At 49.9% G+C, this 19,439-nt stretch overlaps 1 protein-coding gene across 1 annotated transcript; it reads right to left on the reverse strand.

The window, feature by feature from the left end:
• Window positions 1–307: 307 nt before the first annotated feature.
• On the reverse strand, window positions 308–17,578 carry Echdc3 (enoyl CoA hydratase domain containing 3). Its single transcript, XM_013014754.1, has 5 exons — window positions 17,318–17,578; window positions 12,921–13,042; window positions 10,789–10,886; window positions 8,140–8,340; window positions 308–1,132 (listed from the first exon to the last, which is right to left on the reverse strand). The coding sequence occupies exons 1-5, from the start codon at window positions 17,473–17,475 to the stop codon at window positions 821–823; spliced, it is 891 nt and encodes a 296-aa protein (XP_012870208.1). The 5' UTR covers window positions 17,476–17,578; the 3' UTR covers window positions 308–820.
• Window positions 17,579–19,439: the final 1,861 nt, after the last annotated feature.

Below are 19,439 nucleotides of genomic sequence, written 5' to 3' on the forward strand. Positions count from 1 at the left end.
ACTCTCTCCTCAACACTGTGTGACCCCACAGCCACAGGGGCAGGGGCTTCCACGGGGGCTGCTGAAGGGGGACAGTCTGGGATCTTTACCAGAAGCCGAGCACAGTTGGGAAATGCATGGAGGGCGACCCTCAGTGGGAAGAAGGTGTCTCCTGCTTTTACCCAGAATTCCCGTCACTGTAAGCTGGAGGCCAGGACCGTCACTGGAGAAGATGGGGCACATATTGTTATGTCCATCAGAGTGGTCATACAAAGTGTTCATGGACTTTTTTCCCCCTTAACATAGTCTGGAAAGCTCAAATGCTCAGTCTCTATACACATTGAATTTATTTAAATCACATAAGCTTATTCCAAAGGCACAGGTGTGATTATTCCCTGATGGAACTAAGATTTTCAGGGTGGCCAGCATCTCATGGAGATTTGAAATGTGTCACCTGTCATGAGCAATCAGGATTGAGCTACCTAAGAGGACACGATGGGTCAGGCTGGCACCCTTCCTTCATGCCTCTGTGGGCTGTCACCTTCTATGTGCGGGTGGCGGTCCCCCATGCAGGGTGCTGGGAAAGAGCACGTGAGATGCCAGGCTTTCCGCCCCAGTGGCCCACTCCAGTGGCCGCCATCTTGAAGCTGGACCTTACTTCATATGCTCTTTGGGCCCTTCCCTTTGGAACTGTGGCTTTTCCCCTAGACCACCTCAGTGCTTTGACAGCGGGCTGTCTCTCTGTCACAGCCAAGAGGCAGTGGTGTGACAGAGTCTGGAGGTTAAGGCTGGGGGTGACCTGGCACTGCCCACTGCCCCACCTGTCTACCCACACATGGGCTCAGTGTGACCAGATGGGCTTCCTCTTCTGGATGAATGCCTTGATCCCTTCCTGCCCGTCCCGCAGGGCCAGGTTGTCCACCATGGCCTGGGAGGTGAGACAGTAGGCTGTTCTAAGGTCCTGAGGCAGCTGCTTGTAGAAGATGGCTTTGCCCAAAGACACCACAGGACGGCTCAAGGAGGCGATCTTCTTGGCGATTCTCATGGTCTCTTCTTCCAGCCGCTCCTCCGGCACGACTTTGCTGAGAAGCCCATGGAGCAAGGCCTGCTGAGCAGAAATGGGCTCTCCGGTAAAAAGCATCTCCAAGGCCACCTGAGGGAGGAGTCAGGCCAGGTCATGAAGGCATTCTTCCTATCCCACAGCCCCCCCATGTCCCTCTCCCCACTCCACTGCACCTCCACCCAGGTGTCGCTTCCTCCTGTCATCTACCAGCCCCAGTCTCGACATCAACACCTGGCCTCCTGCCAGAGATGAGATTGGATCTTTCTGAGCGCCAAGGACACTCGAGTAGCCCAGAAGGGGAAGTGCATCTCCGCAGATCTGATCAACGGCCCACCTGGGGCGGGAGATTCCATCCGCCTCTTCCCAGGGCCAAGTGCGGGACAGCGGCCCATCTTAGGAGAGGCCCCTGTGAATGTCACCACAGCGCGGCCGCCGCCTCCCGCCACCACCTCAGAAGCCACTTCCCCCAAGGAGGCACGCCCACCGAGGCCAGCTCAACGGCCTGATCGTCCTTCTGGGAGCAAAGGGGATCAGAAGACGTGACTCCTAGAGACCGCAGAGCCTGGCAGGACTGTCACAGGTGGGTGAGAGACGGCGGGGTGGGGGCGCCTCGACCTTCCACCCCACCCGCCAGAGGTCAAGCCCTCAGGCAGGGGCATCGCCCCCTCCCTCTCCATGGGTCCTCAGTTCTGCAGGCTGCTGCACCCCAGGCTTCAGTCTATAATTCACACTGGCCTCTCTGGACACAGATGGTTGGCAGGGCAGCTCCCTAGAGACCCGTGCACATGGTGCAGGGGCCTCCCCCCTGCCACCCCCTCCCCCCCTCCCATTCGCTCTCTGGCATCCAGAGAGTCTGTCACGTCAGCTGGCACAGAGCAGAAGCCAAGGTGGAGACAGGCACCACAACCTGCCAGGGGCTCTTTTTCTTCTGGTAACACAGCTGACTCTAGCGGAATTCCCGTAGATCACATGGCAGGAAGTGGCCATGCCCCTACACCGAATGTAGCATGAAAGAACACCCCTTCCTAGACATCCCTCTGCCGATTCCTTCATCGCTCGGAGCCATCAGACCGCAAGTGACTTGCAAAGGTAGCTCAGAATGGATCAGAGCTAGCACCAGGAAACTGTAACATCTGAAGATTCTATGAACTATGACCCCCAGAGACTTCCCTTAGCAGACACAGGCAGGCATTTCATCACTCCCAGGCAGTGGGACTTGGGATTTGCGGTCCAGGCTGGTGATTGGTCAGTAGGTCCAGTCCCCCTTCTCTGATGTCTTGTTCTGGTAGATGCCTTTCTCAGCCCCCTCATTTTCTTTTCCTGTCCTCTGTCTCTCCTGGTCACATTTATAAAGCACTCATTGGAGTCTGGTAATATTTGGAGTCACAGGACTCCAAAGGTCCCAAGGTGTTTTCAGTGTTAAGTCCTTTGGGGTTCATGTTTCCACGGGCAGGGGCAGGGAGTGGGCCTGAGCCCAGGTCCTGAGCATGTTGCTTTCTCTCTCATCCTCAGCAGGACTATGTGACTGCCTCCCAGATGCTGCGAAGAACAGCCAACTAGAGCTGCGGCACGTTGGCATGTCAGATGCAATAGAAATGACTACAAGGACATCTATGTGCAGACGTCACCGCCCATCAGATTACTATAAAAGATGAAAGCTGCTCATCTTCCCAGAACGTAGTTATATGCAGCCTTGCCAAAGGCAATGGACGGACCACATGCTTTAGCCAAGTCCCTCCTGCTCTGGGATTCACCATTTTTGGTGTGAACATCTTTTTATTATCAGTTACACAAGGTTTACTTACCCCAATCATTGTCAGGAGGTGTTTTTAGATCTGCCCACCCATCCTCTTTCCATTTGGTGTGAAGTGATGGAATCTACTGCGAAGTGGGATACTGATGAGCCAGAAGGGCTTGGCCCTGCCCTGCACCACCCTGTGGCTGAGGGAAGACCTTCCTCTCTGGCCTTTGAAATCCTGTCTGGGGCCACTGCTGGATATCAGGCCTGGAGTCTGCTCTGACCTCTGCAGTCCCTTCTCAAACCTACGCCTGTGTCCCACCAATGTCAGCTTGTCAATAACAAGAAGTCAAGAGGAAAGAGGAGGAAGGAACTGGGCAGATGGTGAGGTGGCTGGCTGGTTGAGGGTCAGGCCTAGATGGACACCAGAGAGAGAAAAGAGCCAGGGGCTTCCTTAGTAATTAAAGTACAATGGTGGTGTGCCATCATCCTCTTCCAGTTTGGGGACAAAACTTGGGTGGCTGAAGGACACTCAGTGTATTAGTAAGCCAGTGCTTTGCCTTTAGCTCACAAGCTCAACAAAGTCTTAGCAGAATTAGGATTGCTCAGGAAAGGAAGCTCTGCCTGAACAGGGTCAAGGACGGCAAGGCCTGGACTAGGTTCTGGCCGTGCCTTTGGCTTTCTACCATAAAGTTCACGCTCCTCTCTGAGCAGCAGCAGCTTCCCTGTCTGCCTGGGGCTGAGGGGTGGGGGTCAGGTTATTTAGTACTATATTGACTTATATGGATTTTGTCAAGACAGATACACAAATGACATTTCTTAGGAAAAGAAACCAGTTACTAATTAGCATGAGCTTTACTTAGTATTTGAGTTTCTATGTAGTATGATCTCCAGAGACTTCAGATGAAAGAGAAGGAAATATACCCCCACCTTCTCCCTATTTAAAAGCTCATGCTGCCTTTCAGGGTGCCACCCCTTGGGTCACCCCAAAAAGTTGGTAATTTAATGCTTGGTTTTTTTTTTCCCAAGGATACTACATCAAACATAATGAAACGGATTTGAGGCTGTGGTCTAACTCAGATGTCAGATGAGCAGTTAGGAAGAACTCGTGGCTTGAAGTCAGGCATACCGGAGTCCCAGCCCTGTGCCTGCTAGTTACTAACTTAACACCTTTGATAAATTATACAACCTTTCAGAGTCTGTCTCCTCATCTGCAAATGGGACCCCTCTCCTCCTATAGTGATGGTTAGAGAAAATAGACGGAGAGCTTATGATACAGTGTTGGATATTCAATAAGTGCCTAATAAAGGTGGTGGCTAATATTAACATTTCTATTCCAACTGTATTTGTGACTCTATGAGGTTGGCTTTGAGCGGTGACAGAAGGGTCACTGCGCATGTCACACATGTGTCACACCCATGTCGGAACCACGGACAGTACTGCAGTTACTCTTTCCATCTCTTGGATGGGCACAGTCCATTCTGGCTGCTATAACAAAATACCATATAGACGGAGGATGGAAAATTGTGAAAAGCATGGACTCCTTATTGGGCTCACAAATTAACTAAAAACAGGAGAAAGGGTAACATTCCCCTCCTTTTTGTGTGTCTTTGCTCTAAGCTATTCTCTGGAGTCACTTTAAATCACCTTGGATTCCAGGGCAGACAGGAGCGACTGATAACATCTTCACAAGGAGAGACTGAAACCACCCCCAAGCAACAGTGAACCTCCCGGGACAGACCACCCCCAGAGGTGGGCAATCACTTGGGGCCACAGCATTCCCCAGCATGGGAGAGCAGGAGACATGGACTCCTGGAAGCCAGATTACACCCCTCAAGAGATGACAGTGACAACAATTTCTCTAGAACCCTCAGAGAGCCAGGTCTAAGATTGTGTGGTCATCCAGGCCCCTCCTGACCTATCCTGAGACAATCAACTTCCAGGCCAACCTGTCACCAACCCTGGCTACCTGGGACTAGGCCTGGTTAATAAGTATGTCTACCTTTCACTCCCTGCCCTGATTCTTAAAGCTTATGTCTACCCTGAAGATGGTCAAAGATGATCCAAAGAGCTCAGTTCCTGTGCCATGCTGTTTTCTGACATGTGGGACCCCAGGAAATTTGGGGTCTAACTCTGGATTTTCAAGGTTGAGGCAGCCACTGGGACAAAGGTCCTCACATGGGACAAAACAGGCAAGGCAGCCATCGGGGTCCCTTAAAAAAGGAATGAATCCCAGCACGAGGGCTCCAACCTTAACCTAGCCACACCCAAAGCCCTGCCTCCCAGTGCCAAGGCCATAGCTTTGGTGAACCTCTATCAGCAGGAGCATTGGGGGCAGGAGACCTGTGGTGTTTGTCTGCATGGGCAGTGGCGTGAGGAGATGCAGGAAGCAAGAGCCATGAACACACCTGTGCCCAAACATACACACACACACACACACACACACAGACACACACAGACACACACACACACACACACACACACACACACACGGCCCTGCAGGCCTCCCTGGGGAGGAAAAGCCCGCTGGTAGAGAGTCCTGCCTTCTAACTCCTCCCCGACACCTGTGTGTTCTCTCAGAGGTGCTCTCCACATCCTGCCGGTCACACGATTAGTGTGAGTCTGCCACAGGTGTGTGGCAGGCCCCAAACTGGATTTCACCCTAGTCAGGGAAGTGCTCTGAGCAGCAAGGACCTGCCTAGCACACTTTCCAGCTTGGAAAGCCATCTCTGTTTAAGTTAGACTAGCAGGAAAGAAGACTGGACAGACACACAGATTAGAAATAGGGAAATAGGTAGAACAAGGGTTCTGGTTTTCCTCCAGGCCCCCAGCCACTGGCTCTGTCAGGTCAGCTTGTCCTGGGGAGGGGGCAGCTGCACCAGGCAGGGAAGTCCATGTGGCAGTGGACATGCATTATTTAACTCGTGTGAAAAGAGAAACACTGTGAAATGAGGAAATCACTGGTGGTCAGGCTCTGCCAGCTTGAATAGGGCTGGACAAGCAGTTTCTCAAGTGACCAGCAGGGGGCAGTGAAGGCCTACACATGTGGTAGCCTTCGAGACAAGGGCTGACTTCCTGTCTGTCCAGGCTAGTTTACAAAAGCACCTGCTTGTGGCTCTGTGGCTGACCATGGGGTATATCCATGCCATGCACGTACTTGGACCTGTGCGTAGTATGACAGGCAGGTATGACAGGCTTTTGTACAGATTGAGAGCTTTATGGATCCTGTTTCCCCCCTAAGCAGGCCACATGGGTCAGTACTGTGGATCTAGACTCCTGGCTGAGGCTTAAGTTTTGACATATCATTCCTCTACCAAATCCCCTTTATTGATAAGCTGATCATTACTAATGAGCCATTACTATTCACCTCAAACCATATTCTTAACCTGAGTAGGACAATCGGGAAGGCTCTTTGTTCATCTTTTGATGAAGCCTGTTCTTGACAAAACTGTCCTCAGTTCTTACAATGTCCTTGTCCCCGTCCCCTCATCTGTCCCACTGGACAATTATGTGAGGTGGCGCTGAGATTTAGGCTACTTTAAGACCTAAGTTTTTTCACATTTCCTAATCTTCTCAAAGCCAAGTTTAAATTTTGATAAATATGATAGATATAGTGCTAAGTTTCTAAGAATCAATTCTAAGAAACCTTGATTTCAAGTTTCTTAATAGTGACTGAGTTCTCTGGTTCCTTTTCGTTCTTTTTTTTTTTTTTGGGTCCAGTTATGGGGCCTGAACTCTGGCCTGGGTGCTGTCCCTCAGCTCTTCAGCTCAAGGCTAGTGCTCTACCACTTGAGCCACAGCGCCACTTCTGGCTTTCTTCTTTTTGCTTATATGGTGCTGAGGAATTGAACCCAGGGCCTCAGGCATGCAAGGCAAGCGCTCTACCACTGAGCCACCTTCCCAGCCCCATCCTTTTCGTTCTTTTAAGGCAGTACCTGCGTTCGGACTCGGCCTTGCACTTGTGAGGCCGACTCTGCTACCACGTGAGCTGTACTTCCAGTAAGAAATGTCTGTGTATTTAAGATGAATATCTATCTTGGCCCAACAAAAAACAGCCCTTGTGTTGAAAGACATTTTAGCAGGCTGTCACCTTCTGCAGTGTGGAGCCCACTTTCAGAAATGTGTGTGTTGGGGGTGTTGGTCTGTAAAGTTCCATTTTTAAATGAACTGACAAGGAGGGAGTACAAAATAAAGTTGTCCTTCCCGAAACCTGGTGGCCCGACTGCTTGATTGCTTTGAGTGCATTCCATTTAGGCCTTAGGCATGTGAGAAACTAATCATTTTTCTAGTTCTTGCTAAAATAGATAACATATTCTAGAAAGCAGTTTCCCTTTCCTTTCCTTTTCCTTTTCCTCTTCCTTTTGGAAATACTGACCCATTAGAGCCACAACCCCAGTCAGTCATTTTTGCTTTTTCAGATAGAGACTAGTGCTTTTCTCTCTGGCGAGTCCCGACCTGATCCTACCTTTGCCTCTCCAAAGTCTAGAATTACAGACATGTACTAACCATGCCAGCTTGGTTTTTGAGATAGGATCTTTATAAGGGTTTTTTCCCCCTGTTTTTGTTTGTTTGTTTTTGGCTTGGGCTAGTTTCAAACCACATCCTCCTATCTCTGACTCTCAAGTAGCTAGAACAACAGGTATGTGCCATCGTACCTGGCCCTAAAAAGCCACTTCCTTACTTGCTGCATATATGATTTTGCCTGCTTCAGGATTTCCCACTGAGACTAAGGATGCCCTTCTGCTAGCTAGAACAAGGATGCCGATGGCTTCCATGCAAGGGAATAATACTATTCTCTGATGTCAGAGGAAAGAAGAAAACTGTATACAAAAATGGATTTCTCTGTATTCATGACAAGATAACTTTGTAACATGGTTCTTCCCTGGGTAGATTCAGCATCCCACTCATGAGATATTCATGTTCCTGAAATCCAGCCATTGTGAACCTAACACAGTCAATCAGCTACTTAAAATCCTTTCCAGAAGAAGGATTATGGACAAGTGGTTAGCCAGCGGTCCAATCCCCACTTCTTGCTATTGGCATTGTGTCAGCACGCTGCTGTACCTCATGGGCAACCATTCAGTGCCATGGAACTGTGCCTCGGATCAAATAAGATTGCCAGAGTATCATGCCTCTAAGAAAGCAAGTCAAAACCAGTAGCGAGTCATAACTGAGGAGCGTGCAGGATTGAAATGCCTGTGTTCACAAACTGCCAGCTGGAGGGGGGGGCAGCTGGCTGTTCTGTGCTTGACTCGAGAGGGCACACTGATACACATGGTACTTTCAATCAGCTCTTTCTGAAACCTCAGGACCTCGGAGGACAGAGTCTAGAAAAGGGTCTGAGGGAAGTTTAAGTTACCTTTCTGGGTACCACTCTGCCCAAGGCCACGCCAGGGGTGGAGCAGAAGAGCCCGATGTTCACCCCAGGAGTGGCAAAAGAGGACTTGTCGCTTGCCACCGCAAGGTCGCAGCTGGCCACCAGCTGACAGCCGGCAGCTGTGGCCAGGCCGTTGACCATGGCGATGATGGGGACCGGGTGGTTCTGGATCAGCATCATCACCTGCAGGACGAAGCACAGCGCAGGGAAGCACGGCAGTATCTGTGACCAGACTCTTTTCGTATGTGTTAGTTCATCAGGTCTATGACAGAAGGATGAGAGGAACGCCAAGGCACGCACACATACTGAGCATCTGCTCTGAAGCAGACTGTAATTTGGTTTCTCTGAAAACACCCCGAGGAAGGATCCCATTGGGGCCACAAGGACCTGCAGCCTGCAAGGAGTCCAGGGGTTGCAGCGGGTCAGAGCCCGGCTCTGTCAGGAAAGCGATCCCCCCCCCCACCTCTCCCCCTCTGGCCGCTTCTTCCCCGGCGCCCTGCGGAAGAACAAGGCAGATAGATTTTTGTCTCTGGGGAGCAACCAAAGTGCTTCACAAATAATTCTTTTCTCCTGTGTCTATGGGAAGCCATCATGTTAAAGTCTGAAATTGGTATCTGATGCTTCCTTGAAAAATTAAGGTAGGAAAGGGACTTGAAGGCAATTTCCTTAGTAATTACTTCTCAAATTGCAACCCTGCCTACTCTCCCAATTCTATTAAAATGGGGAGGTGGGGGACACCCCGCTGTCCTCACTAGCGACAAAGTTCCCTAAACAGAGCCACTGGCACGCAGAGACCCCTGCCACCATAAATTGTCAGAACCCTAACTTATTTTTGCAGCTTACTTTTTTTTTTTTTTTATGATACACTAAACAGATTGTGTTGCTATGGCAACTTCAATTTCTAAATTATTGCTCTTTGGACCTTCGCAAGGAGGGAGTGGAGATATGCACTACATCTGGGCTTTTCCAAATCAAGACAGCAATTCAGAGAAAATGACCTTCATTGATTTGAAGATTCTTGCCTTAGAAATCTAGCTTTTACCCTAATAAACCTTTGATATTAGTTAGCTTTTCTCTACAATAACTAATTATCCAATCACCCGCTGAGTAACGTTTTAGTCAAGTGCAAACTACATTTTTCCAGGGCATTCCTCCAAGATTATAATGGAGGGGAGAAATTCCTATGGTACCGGGGCTTGAACTCAGCGTCTTGCACTCTTGCTTGCTCATGGCTGGTACTCTACCAGTTGAGCCATGCCTCCATCTCTGGTTGTTTTTTTGCTGGTTATTTGAAGATGGAATCTCTTGGATTTTTCAGCCCAGGCTGATCTCAGACTGCTATCCTTCAGATCACACCCTCTTGAGTACCTCAAGTTAAGTGTCAGCCAATGGTGCCAGCAATTATTGCTGCATTGTTTGTGGTGATGCTGGGTAAGCAAATCTGCTGTGTTGCCAGGCATAAGGAGGTATAACAATGTGATTATGTACAGCACATCATTTTCAACAAGGATAATAGGTGGCAGTCCTTGATACCTGTACTACACTATACTACTTAGTGCCAGGCTTTGAACCCAGGGCCTCAAGCATGCTAAATAACATGCTCACCACTCAGCTATAACCTCAGCTCCTCAGTGTGTGGTCCTTCCACTTACTAAAAAGAAAGTTTCCTACAAAAAGAAATGTATTCTGTTAGGGCAGCTGACAGCCTCAGACAGCTCAAGGTCACCTCTTCTTTTACTTGTACCACTGTCTCTTGTGTTGGATTGAATCTGATGGAGTTCTGTTCAGCAGGACTATGGATATGTTAGGCTCTGCTGTGTGTAAGCCCCGTAGCCGGGTGTGGAGCCGCTATGCTGTCTGGATATGTATACGTGTAAGTTCACTCGGTGATGTTTCCAATGAGGAAATTAGCTAACCACATATTTACTCAGAGCCGATCCTCATTGGTAAAATCTCTATTCTCATGACTATATTTAAAAGCTACTCTGTTTATTATACAATAGACTTTTCTTTTTGAGGAGTGTGTGGACTATCTTGAGAATCTGACAAGTGTGTTTGTGTGTGTGTGTGTGTGTGTGAGACAACCTGAGAATCAAATCTGGGCCTTGCACATGTCAGCCAAATATTCTACCCTGAGCTACAAATCCAGTCCCATGGGCACTTTTTTTTTTTTTTTTAATTACTGTGGTTTGAATCCAGGGCTTTGTGATTACATGGCAGACTGTTTTGCTCTGGTTATTTGTGCGATAGGTGTTTACATTTTGCCCTTGCCAGCCTGGATGGTGATGCCTGTGTTTTAGGCATCCTGCTGGGATGACAGGTGTGCCCCGCCATGCCCAGTTTCGTTTTTTGCAATAGGGTCGCCCAGAACTTCTTTGGCCTAGAACTTCAATCCTCCCAATCCCTGTCTCCTAAAGAGCTAGGATTACAGATCTGAGTCTCTGCACCAGCCACTTGTTAACATACAAGCCAAGGAACTGCTTGGATGGAGAACCTGCCAGGGAGCCACAGAGTTTTCTGTAGCTAAGCCTTGTGGCAAAACCTTATCTGTAAAGCAGGAAGCTAAGCCCAGAATGTAAAACAATGAGGGCTTCCTACCTGTACTGTTTGCTGCCCTTCATCCTGGCTTACCTCAGAACACGTCTGGAACACTTCAGTATGGTAATTACAGCCTTGCTCCTCCGTCAGTTCCTTTAAATCATGACCAGAGGAAAATACAGGCCCCTCGGCTGCCAATGTTTCCAGTGGAAAAAGAGAAGAAAAAGGTGTCAGCAGCAGAAGGGGAGGCTCATTTCCAAGGCAGAGTCCATAACCCACTCCATTGATGCTTTGGGCACGGGGCGGACGTTACTGCCCGCTTTTGACCGGAGTAACTCTGGAGTAACTCCAGGTCTGGTAGAACTCTGTGATGAAAACTCCAGGGAGGGAAGCATCTACGCGCTGAGACTCCCTGCTGGGAACTCGTGTCAGGGTGTAGTGCCGCAAGAGGGCCCGGGCCAGGGAGAAGGTGTGTTTTACACAGCTGTCCCTCTACTCTCTTGCTTTGATTTTGGACTCAGTGTAGCCTAAGTAAATGGACTCCTTTAGGTCCGCTGAAATCCACCAGGCCACCATGCACAGCATGGGGGTGAATCAGGAAGGTAAGTGAACAGAACCAGCTGCCACAGGTCTTTCTTTTATAAAGGAGAGCATTAAAGGTGTGGCTGGTGTCACTGTCGCCATTCTACGGTTACACTGATAACGTTTTCTCACACCCCTCTCCTCCCATCACTCCCACCATTTTTCCCCCTAGTTTGAACTCAGGTCCTTAATGCTTGCTGGGCAGATGCTCTACCCCTTGAGCCACGCCCCCAGCCCTTTTGACTCTGGTTATTTTTGAGACAGGGTCTTCCCTTCTGCCTGGGTTGGTGTGTAACTGCATTCCTCCTGATTTCTACCATCCAAGTAGCAAGGCTTTCAGACTGAAGCTGGGAGTGCTTTGCCTGAGCCTTGAGTTTGTTTGTTTTTTTGCTTGGGCCAACAACCTCAGCCTCCATCTTCCTCCATCTGCCTCCTGTTGCAGTTGGGATTACAGGCATGAACCACCACTCTCAGCCTTGCGGTAGTTAACAGGAAATAGTACCCTTTTTACAAGCGAGGAAATTGGCTAGTTAACTTAGTGGGTTTTGCTGTAACCAGGTTACACTTCACCTAGCTGCTATGTCCTACTAGTTCTGTTTTCTTTTCCTTCACTGTTTAAGTTGAAAAAAAAATCTGCTTAGCCATTGCTAAGAAGGCACTACTGAGAGAGTCTGACTCCAGAAAACTCAGGTCCTTAAATTAAACCAACAACCAAACAAGGTATCACAGAAGATCATTCCTTATGTTCTCAGGGTGGAGTGCTTGAAGATGCTGACCTTACCGTTATTTATAGCACCCCTAGCATCACATGAAAAGATAACTCTGTAAACATTCTTCTTTGAATAAAAACAATGGCAAAATATACCCACTTCTGACACGGTTAAAGATGAGCCTGAAAGCTGGGCGTAATGCCTTGTAATCCTAGCTACTCAGGAGGCTGTGATCTGAGGATTGAGGTTTGAAGCCAGCTCAGGCAGACAAGTTAGAGAGACTCTTATTTCCAGTTACCCAGCAAACTTCTGGAAAAGTAGGTGTGGCTCAAGTGGTAGAGCACTAGCCCTGAGCGTAAAGGCTAGGTAAGCGTGTAAAGATCCTAAGTTCAAGATCTGGAACTGGCACATTAAAAAAAGAGAGAGAGAGAAATAGAGAGCGTGCAGGTATCGGGGGCAAAGTTTGGGAGAACAACAAAGAAACATCCATCAAATGCCAAAGACGCAGGAGCTGGCTGACCACTTACCAAAAGGTTAACTATTAATCCCATTTTACAAGGTCCATGAAAAACTTGATACATGTTTTGTTTGCTTTGTTTTGAGGTGCCAAGGATCACTCATGTTAGACAAGTACTGTACACTGAGCTCTAGCCCCATCTCTGATTTTAATGAGACCAGCACAGCAAAATGCCGCCATGTTTAATATCTACCAAAAAGGAAGAACTTTGTTTTCACCCTCTTTGCCACAACTTGCACAACGTGCACAGTGTCAGGACCAAGTCCTCAATGACACAAGTTTTCCAAAACAAATGTTCTTCAAAAGAGTTTAGATGAGTTCTCCGGTTAAGTAAGGGAATGCTCCCATTAACTAAAGAATTCTTGAGAAACTTCTTCTAGGCCCTGCAGAACACAGGCTAGAAATCAGATAAATACCTGAAATGACAATGACTTTCAGATCTTTGCTTTCCGCTTCGTGAAGAATGTCATTTTGGAGAGATTTCAGCATGGTGAGTGACAGCGCATTCCTCTTCTTGGGATTGCTCAAGACAATGTTCCTGTGAAAAACATTTTATAGTCCCCGGGTCATGCACCAGTCAAAACAAGCAGGGACCCCTGCAAGTCCTCTAATTGGGGAGTTATTAGAAAAGCAAGAAGAAAGCTACTGATTTAGAAGGTCTGTCAACAATCTGGAGTTGCAGCTAAGTCAAACCAAGGAAAAGACGACTCAAGAGGCAGGCTGGTTTTTCTTCCTTACTCTTTGATTTGGTTCTCTTCCTTCTTCCCCTCTATCTATCCCCCTTCCCCCCACCTAAGACCCCCATCTCCATCAGAAACCTGGCTGCTATCTCCAGGTTACCTCTGCCTAGAGGGGATGTAAGTCAGGTGACAGTGGCAGGCACCAGTGGATCTGACAAACACTGCCTACCTTCAACTTACTTCCTGGCCTTGTTGTTCAGATGAGGTCAGGAAAGGAACCAAGAGTAAAATATACTCCCCCAAATCTCCTCCCATTCACCCCAAAGGTAGCAATCAACCAGTGCATCAACCAGTATGTATATATGACAGCATTTTTATCTTACAATAATTACCTCCTGTAATCCCTTTGCTTTTTTTTTTTTTTGTGCCAGTACTGGGTCTTGAACTTGGGCCCTGGACTCTCTCCTTTAGCTTTTACACTCAAGGCTAGTGCTCTACCACTTGAGCCACAGCTCCACTTCCAGCTTTTTGGAGAAAAGTTCTATGGACTTTCTTGCCTGCACTGACTTCTAACCTTGGTCCTTATATCTCAGCCTCCTGAGTAGCCAGGATTACAGGCATGAGCCACCAGTGCCCAGTGGCCTCCTGTGATTCTGTAAAAGAATGGGAGGTTTGCTGAAGGACAAACCATACAGTGAAAGATCTCTCCTGGACATATCATTACCAAAGGCATTCAGAAGGCTTGTTCACGACCTTAAAGTATCTCATATTCTGAATAAAACAACCTGCATTATGCTCTTACTGCCTTCCATAAAAATGTCTTATTTTTGCTGTTTTAAGAAATGGGCAATGAACCAAACACAGATTATTGTTCTATATTTTATACTCCCTCAGTCTCTACCTACACACGCGTCTGCCTTCCTCTTTATTGCTATGTAGTCAACTCAGCTGGCTAGGGTAGCATGCTGTGCCATGGTTTCTTTGCTTTGTTTGGTGGGGGGAAGAGGGAAACAACTTTGATGATTGAATTTATTTCAATGTGATAAGAACAACCATTTTCTTTGGAAAACCATGTCAGCGTTGCTACTGTTTGCAGGTGGCTGCAGAGCTCATCTGCAGCTGGACACTGAACCTCCATTTGGCGGGGAGGTGGCGTGACACACCTGTCTATAAGCTTTCCATAGAACAAGGAGAGTGCCTGCTGTGGCAATCACAAAGAGCCGCCTCTCCACAGGTGACCTGAGCCCAAATTACATTCTAAAGCCTTAGGCAAAACTGTGCAAAAGGAGTGGGTCTAAATGCCCTTGCCTTGTGAAGTGCCTTGTTTCTGTGTGGGATGCATCATGTTTTGCATACTGTTGGAGCCTTCCTCTCCTTCACCCTATTGCTGAGTTCACCGATCAACACCAGAGACTGGCTGCCCCTCCCAGCCCTCCACCAAATGAATCTCACTGGCTGACTCCTAACTGCCAGGGCCGAATCCACTGGCCATCTGGATCTGTCTCCTTAGGGAACATAGTCCTTCTCTTCCAGGTTTCTTTCTCTGGATGTTTTTCCTGACATTTGTGCCCACGATCCTCTATGTCCATCTTTGCCCTCTTCCCACTCTACATATTCCTCCCAGGCAACTTCACCCATGGCTGTGGTGAGAAGGCTCCCTGTGTGCGGTCCTGAGCTCTGGATGGCTGCGTTTTCCCCTATGCTCCACCTTGGCTGGCCTCGAACTTTACCTCTTACTTTCCCCCTCTCCCACCCCCCAAATCGCTCCTCTCTTCTGAGCTACCACTTGGTGGCCTAAGTCAAAACCTGAAAGTGGTTCTTGATGTCTCTCCCTGCCTTACTCTGCTCCTGGGCGAACCCTCTGGCAGAGACTGAGCTCTTCCGGTGGCTGTTGAGGTTCAAAGTTTGCTTGTACCCAGACCTTCACCAACACCTCACATCTGAAAGAGAAGTTTTCTTTCAGATGAGGCCACCGTGGGGGCATGTGACATAAGGATAGAGCAAGTGCCCGATGAGTTGTCTGAAGACCACCACTGTAAACTCCCAGAAAGTCAATGAAGTGAGGGACCGCCATGTCCACACACAGGTGACAGTCAGGAAGCATCCACTGATTGAGTGCATGTGTTTCAAAGCTCCCACTCCAATTCCACCCACCACGGTAGATGGGCATGGCATCAGGGTGGCACAGGACATTGAGATGGCACAGTAGGGTGAGAGTGGCTTTGGAAGCAAGGAGGGCTCTGCTCTCCTAACTCCTGGCCACACCACCAGTGGGCTGTCACCTCTCTGAATCTGACTCCTCACTGTGAATGGAGGTAATAGTGTCTATCTTGTAAATCACTGTAATAATTGGGGGCACTAAGTGCCAAGTGCTAGGCACAGCATTCAGCTCATAACTGGCCCTTTGGATGTAACACCATAGTTGTTCTGGGCACAGCTTTGGAAAGGGCACTCAAGCCCACTACATGGCTCTTAGCATTTATGACAGGTGGGTCCCTTTCACCTCCCTTACCGATTCGTGGTTAATTCTAGAGGACTCAGTCTGCCATCTTTTGCCATCTGGGTGCCATTCCTGGAGCCAGGTTTCTGACTTTTTGTTGTTTGTTTTGTTTTTTTGAGACAAGGGGGTCTCATCGTGTAGTCCAGTCTGTAGTCTTGGCTGGCTTTGAACTCAGGATCCACTTGTCTTAGTGTCCCAAGTGCTGGGATTAAAGGTGCATGCCACTAGACTTATTTTATGACCAGCTTACAGAGCAGAACCATCCTTTAAACACAGGCAAGAAGCAGCTGCCAGCAGGTCCCACTTGTAATCTTAGTTCCTTGGGAGGCTTAGTTCCTTGGGGTACCACCTAAGCAAAGGCAAAAGGGGAGCTGGACAATGGCATGTGCCTGTGATCCTGGTTGGCAGATAGAGGCTCAGATGCATACCTGGGGGGAAAAGACCCTATCTTAAAAATAATCAGCAAAAAGCAGAGCTGGAGCTGTGGTTAGGTGGTAGAGATCCAACCTAGTCAGCATAAGGCTCTACATCAAAAACCTAGTACCATTAAAAAACAGAAACCCAAAAAGGAGGGGGATAAGAAAGTTCCCAGTGTGGGCCCAGTTATCAGAGCAGGGCTCTGGCCTGCCTCCAGGGGTGTCCCTATTCATGACAGGGAGCCCAAAGGGGAGAGTTGTACCTCCATTCCAAAACACACTGCAAACGAGGCCCTGGACACCCCTGGGCCCCAGTGTGGCCAGGCAGTCTGCAGAACGTGGTGACAGATGGGGCATGGCAGACTGGATAGGCGGTCAGTAGACCTGCGTGCTGAGCCCTTGCAGGGCAGCAGGAAGGGTGGAGGCGTGCAGGGGATGGGAGGAGGCTGGGGGAGCTTGGGAAAGCCCCAGGCCAGAGGCTCGCTCTACTCCTTCTGTTTTTGAAACCACCAAGGTGCAGAGTGAGGACTGAAAAGTCAGATATGGCCTTCTTGATCCCAGATGGGACAGTTGGTAGGTGTGACAGTAGAACATTACCTGATTGGTTGGTAACTCTTAAATATGGAGATGTACCTCCTTTTGTACCCTTGCCCTGGCCAAGAAATATCACGGCTGGGCCGGCCCTGCCCAGGGCTGGGAGCCTTCCAACCTTATTCCAATCACTTAGGGTCTGTTTGAGTAGGTTTGTTGTTGGTGCCGAAGGGCAGAGCTCAGGACAGGGTGTCCCCGGCCTGCCTGGTTACCTGCCCCCACCCCTGCCCGGAGGGTGAGCTCAGGAGCAGCTCAGCGCAGCCGGCCTCCACCCTGGAGCCTGGCCAGGCGTGGCAGGTTTTTTCCTCCCAAGCCGTGGCAGCGGTGGGCGTCCTCCCGGGCTGTCCACGAGGGCCTCCAGTCCTCAAGAGACTGGGCTTCGTGCCTAGGGGATTCAGGGGGCCACTGGGGCCCATCCCAGGCGGCTCCTCTGGCAATCGTCCCGTGGGCCCCGCTCCTGTCCAGGCACCTGTAGACTGGATCTACAGGGACTCCTCCCCGGAAGACATTCACCAGCCAGAGGCGGCCGTGGCAGTTACCCACTGCCGGGCCGTGACCCCGGGCGGCGGCCCCTCCCACACACACCCCCAGACCCCGGGGAGCCCTCACACGGCCTGCGGGCTGACCTGATGCCGTCCCGCTGCCACGTGCTGGTAGGCCGCGGCTCCGACTCCGGCCTCCCGGGCCCGGCCAGCCCCCGGCTGCACAGGCCGGCGGGGAGCGGGGTCCACCGGCCGCGTAGGAGCCATCTGGGCAGGGCGCGCAGGCCGCCCACGGTGGCCATGGCGGCTAGTGAACCGCCAAGGTGCCGTCCGATCCCGTCTGGTCGCAGGCTCCGCCCCCGGCCCGACAGCAGCGACGGGGCCCGGCGGTGAGCCTCAGGCTCCCAGGCCCAGACCTCGCGATGACTGCTCCACCCCCGCGCCGTGTCTCCGCTCCCGCCCCCGGAGTCTCATTCCAGCTGCCCCGAGAAGCCCCGCCCGCGAGACACACCCCATATAGCCACGCCCAAGAAGCCCCGCCCCCAGAAAGCCCCTCCCCGAAGCCCCGCCCCTAGGACACCTGCTTTCCCGGGCTGACCCACCCCCAATGTCTTATGCTAGTTCTCCCCGAAGCCCTGTCCTAGAACTCCTGCTCTGCCCCCAATGCTGTGCCTCCTGTCAGGCTCTGTGCCCTGTGGTGGCCTAGGCTCCATCCTGGTTTCCTCGTGGGTGGCTGGGTGCATCTTGGGAGCGTCCCAGTGAAGGACACACTGATTTGTTTATCAAGGCTGTGAGTTTTCGGGGGGGGGGCGGGGAGAGGGGAGAATCGAGTTGATTGACTTTGTGTGTATGTATGTGTGCCAGTACTGGGGTTTGAACTCAGCCTCTCCAGCTTTTTGCTTATGGCAAAAAAAAGTCATAAAAAAGCTACTCTTGCCGGGCGCTGGTGGCTCACGCCTGTAATCCTAGCTGCTCAGGAGGCTGAGATCTGAGGATCGCGGTTCAAAGCCAGCCCGGGCAGGAAAGACCGTGAGACTCCTATCTCCAATAAACCACCAGAAAACCGGAAGTGGCGCTGTAGCTCAAGTGGTAGAGCGCTCGCCTAGAGCTGAAGAGCTGAGGGACAGCGCCCAGGCCCAGAGTTCAAGCCCCACGACCGACAAAAAAAAAAAAAAAGCTACTCTTCCTGGTGGCCTGATGAGCCATCCTCCAGTAGCTAGAATTGTAGGAGTGAGCCACTAGCGCCTAACATGGTTCATGTCTTCATGTACCACAATCAGAAATGTGCTGGAGACCTGGGTTAGCAAAATGAATGTTATCAGGTGGTGCCAGGAGCTATGTTGTGAATTGCTTTTACAACACACCAGCAGGAAGAGCTTCCAGACCTTGCTGGTGATTGCAGATCATAGCTGCTCAGATGTTGACTTTGATTATGCTGTGTTTTCTCATGGAGACCCATGAGATCTATATGTGTAACTTGGGGTTTTCAAATGTGCCCAGGGCAGACAGGGAATCCTCGTCAAGATCTCAAGGGCTGGCATGAGACTGTACATTCTGAAATGGAAAGGGAACTTTAAGTAGGGTGAGATGATCATTATTACAGTTGGGTAGTTATTTCCTGCAGGTATTGATTTCTCAAAGTAGAGAGTTTGAATAAGTGGACTTGGCTCTCAAGGTCTTACTGTCTCTAGCAGAGATACCTTATCCAAGATCCTTTCTCACAAGGAAGTGTTGCAAGCATGACCATTATGACAAGGACATATTCGAATGGGCCCAGTGAGATTACATGATGACTTAAAAGGCCAGTGGTTGGGTTCCTTTGAGTGAGGCAGTTTTTTGGTTGTTGTTCTTGTTTTGTCGGTTGTGGGGCCTGAACTCTGGGCCTGGGCGCTGTCCCTCAGCTCTTCAGCTCAAGGCGAGCGCTCTACCACTTGAGCGGCAGCACCACTTCTGGCTTTTTCTGCTTATGTGGTGCTAGGAATGGAACCCAGGACCTCATGCGCCAGGCAAGCAGTCTACTGCTGAGCCACCTTCCCAGCCTGAGTGAGGCAGTTTTTAACTCTCAGTGTCATCACTGGACAAAACACTTATGTACATCACAACATTTTGAAGTATCAGTTGCCACTCCCTCCACATTTCACTGCATCTCTTTGATCCTTGTTCCATTCAGAAAGCTCAGTTTATTCCTCATTCATTGCCTAAAAGGAATAGAGGATCCAGCAGAACTCAGACCCCGAGATGCAGTTCTTGACTTGTGAGTTTTCAA

The sequence above is a fragment of the Dipodomys ordii genome, unplaced genomic scaffold (assembly GCF_000151885.1).
Source record: "Dipodomys ordii isolate 6190 unplaced genomic scaffold, Dord_2.0 Scaffold24, whole genome shotgun sequence".
Lineage (NCBI taxonomy): Eukaryota > Metazoa > Chordata > Mammalia > Rodentia > Heteromyidae > Dipodomys > Dipodomys ordii.

Excerpts from the sequence above, each read along its gene's own strand:
- Echdc3 (XM_013014754.1), bottom strand. The coding sequence starts at position 17,475 with ATGGCCACCGTGGGCGGCCTGCGCGCCCTGCCCAGATGGCTCCTACGC. Across the intron at positions 13,043-17,317 it reads TGGCAGCGGGACGGCATCAG|GAACATTGTCTTGAGCAATC; the intron begins GTCAGCCCGCAG and ends TGTTTTTCACAG. Across the intron at positions 1,133-8,139 it reads GCAGAGTGGTACCCAGAAAG|GTGGCCTTGGAGATGCTTTT; the intron begins GTAACTTAAACT and ends CTCCTCCCTCAG.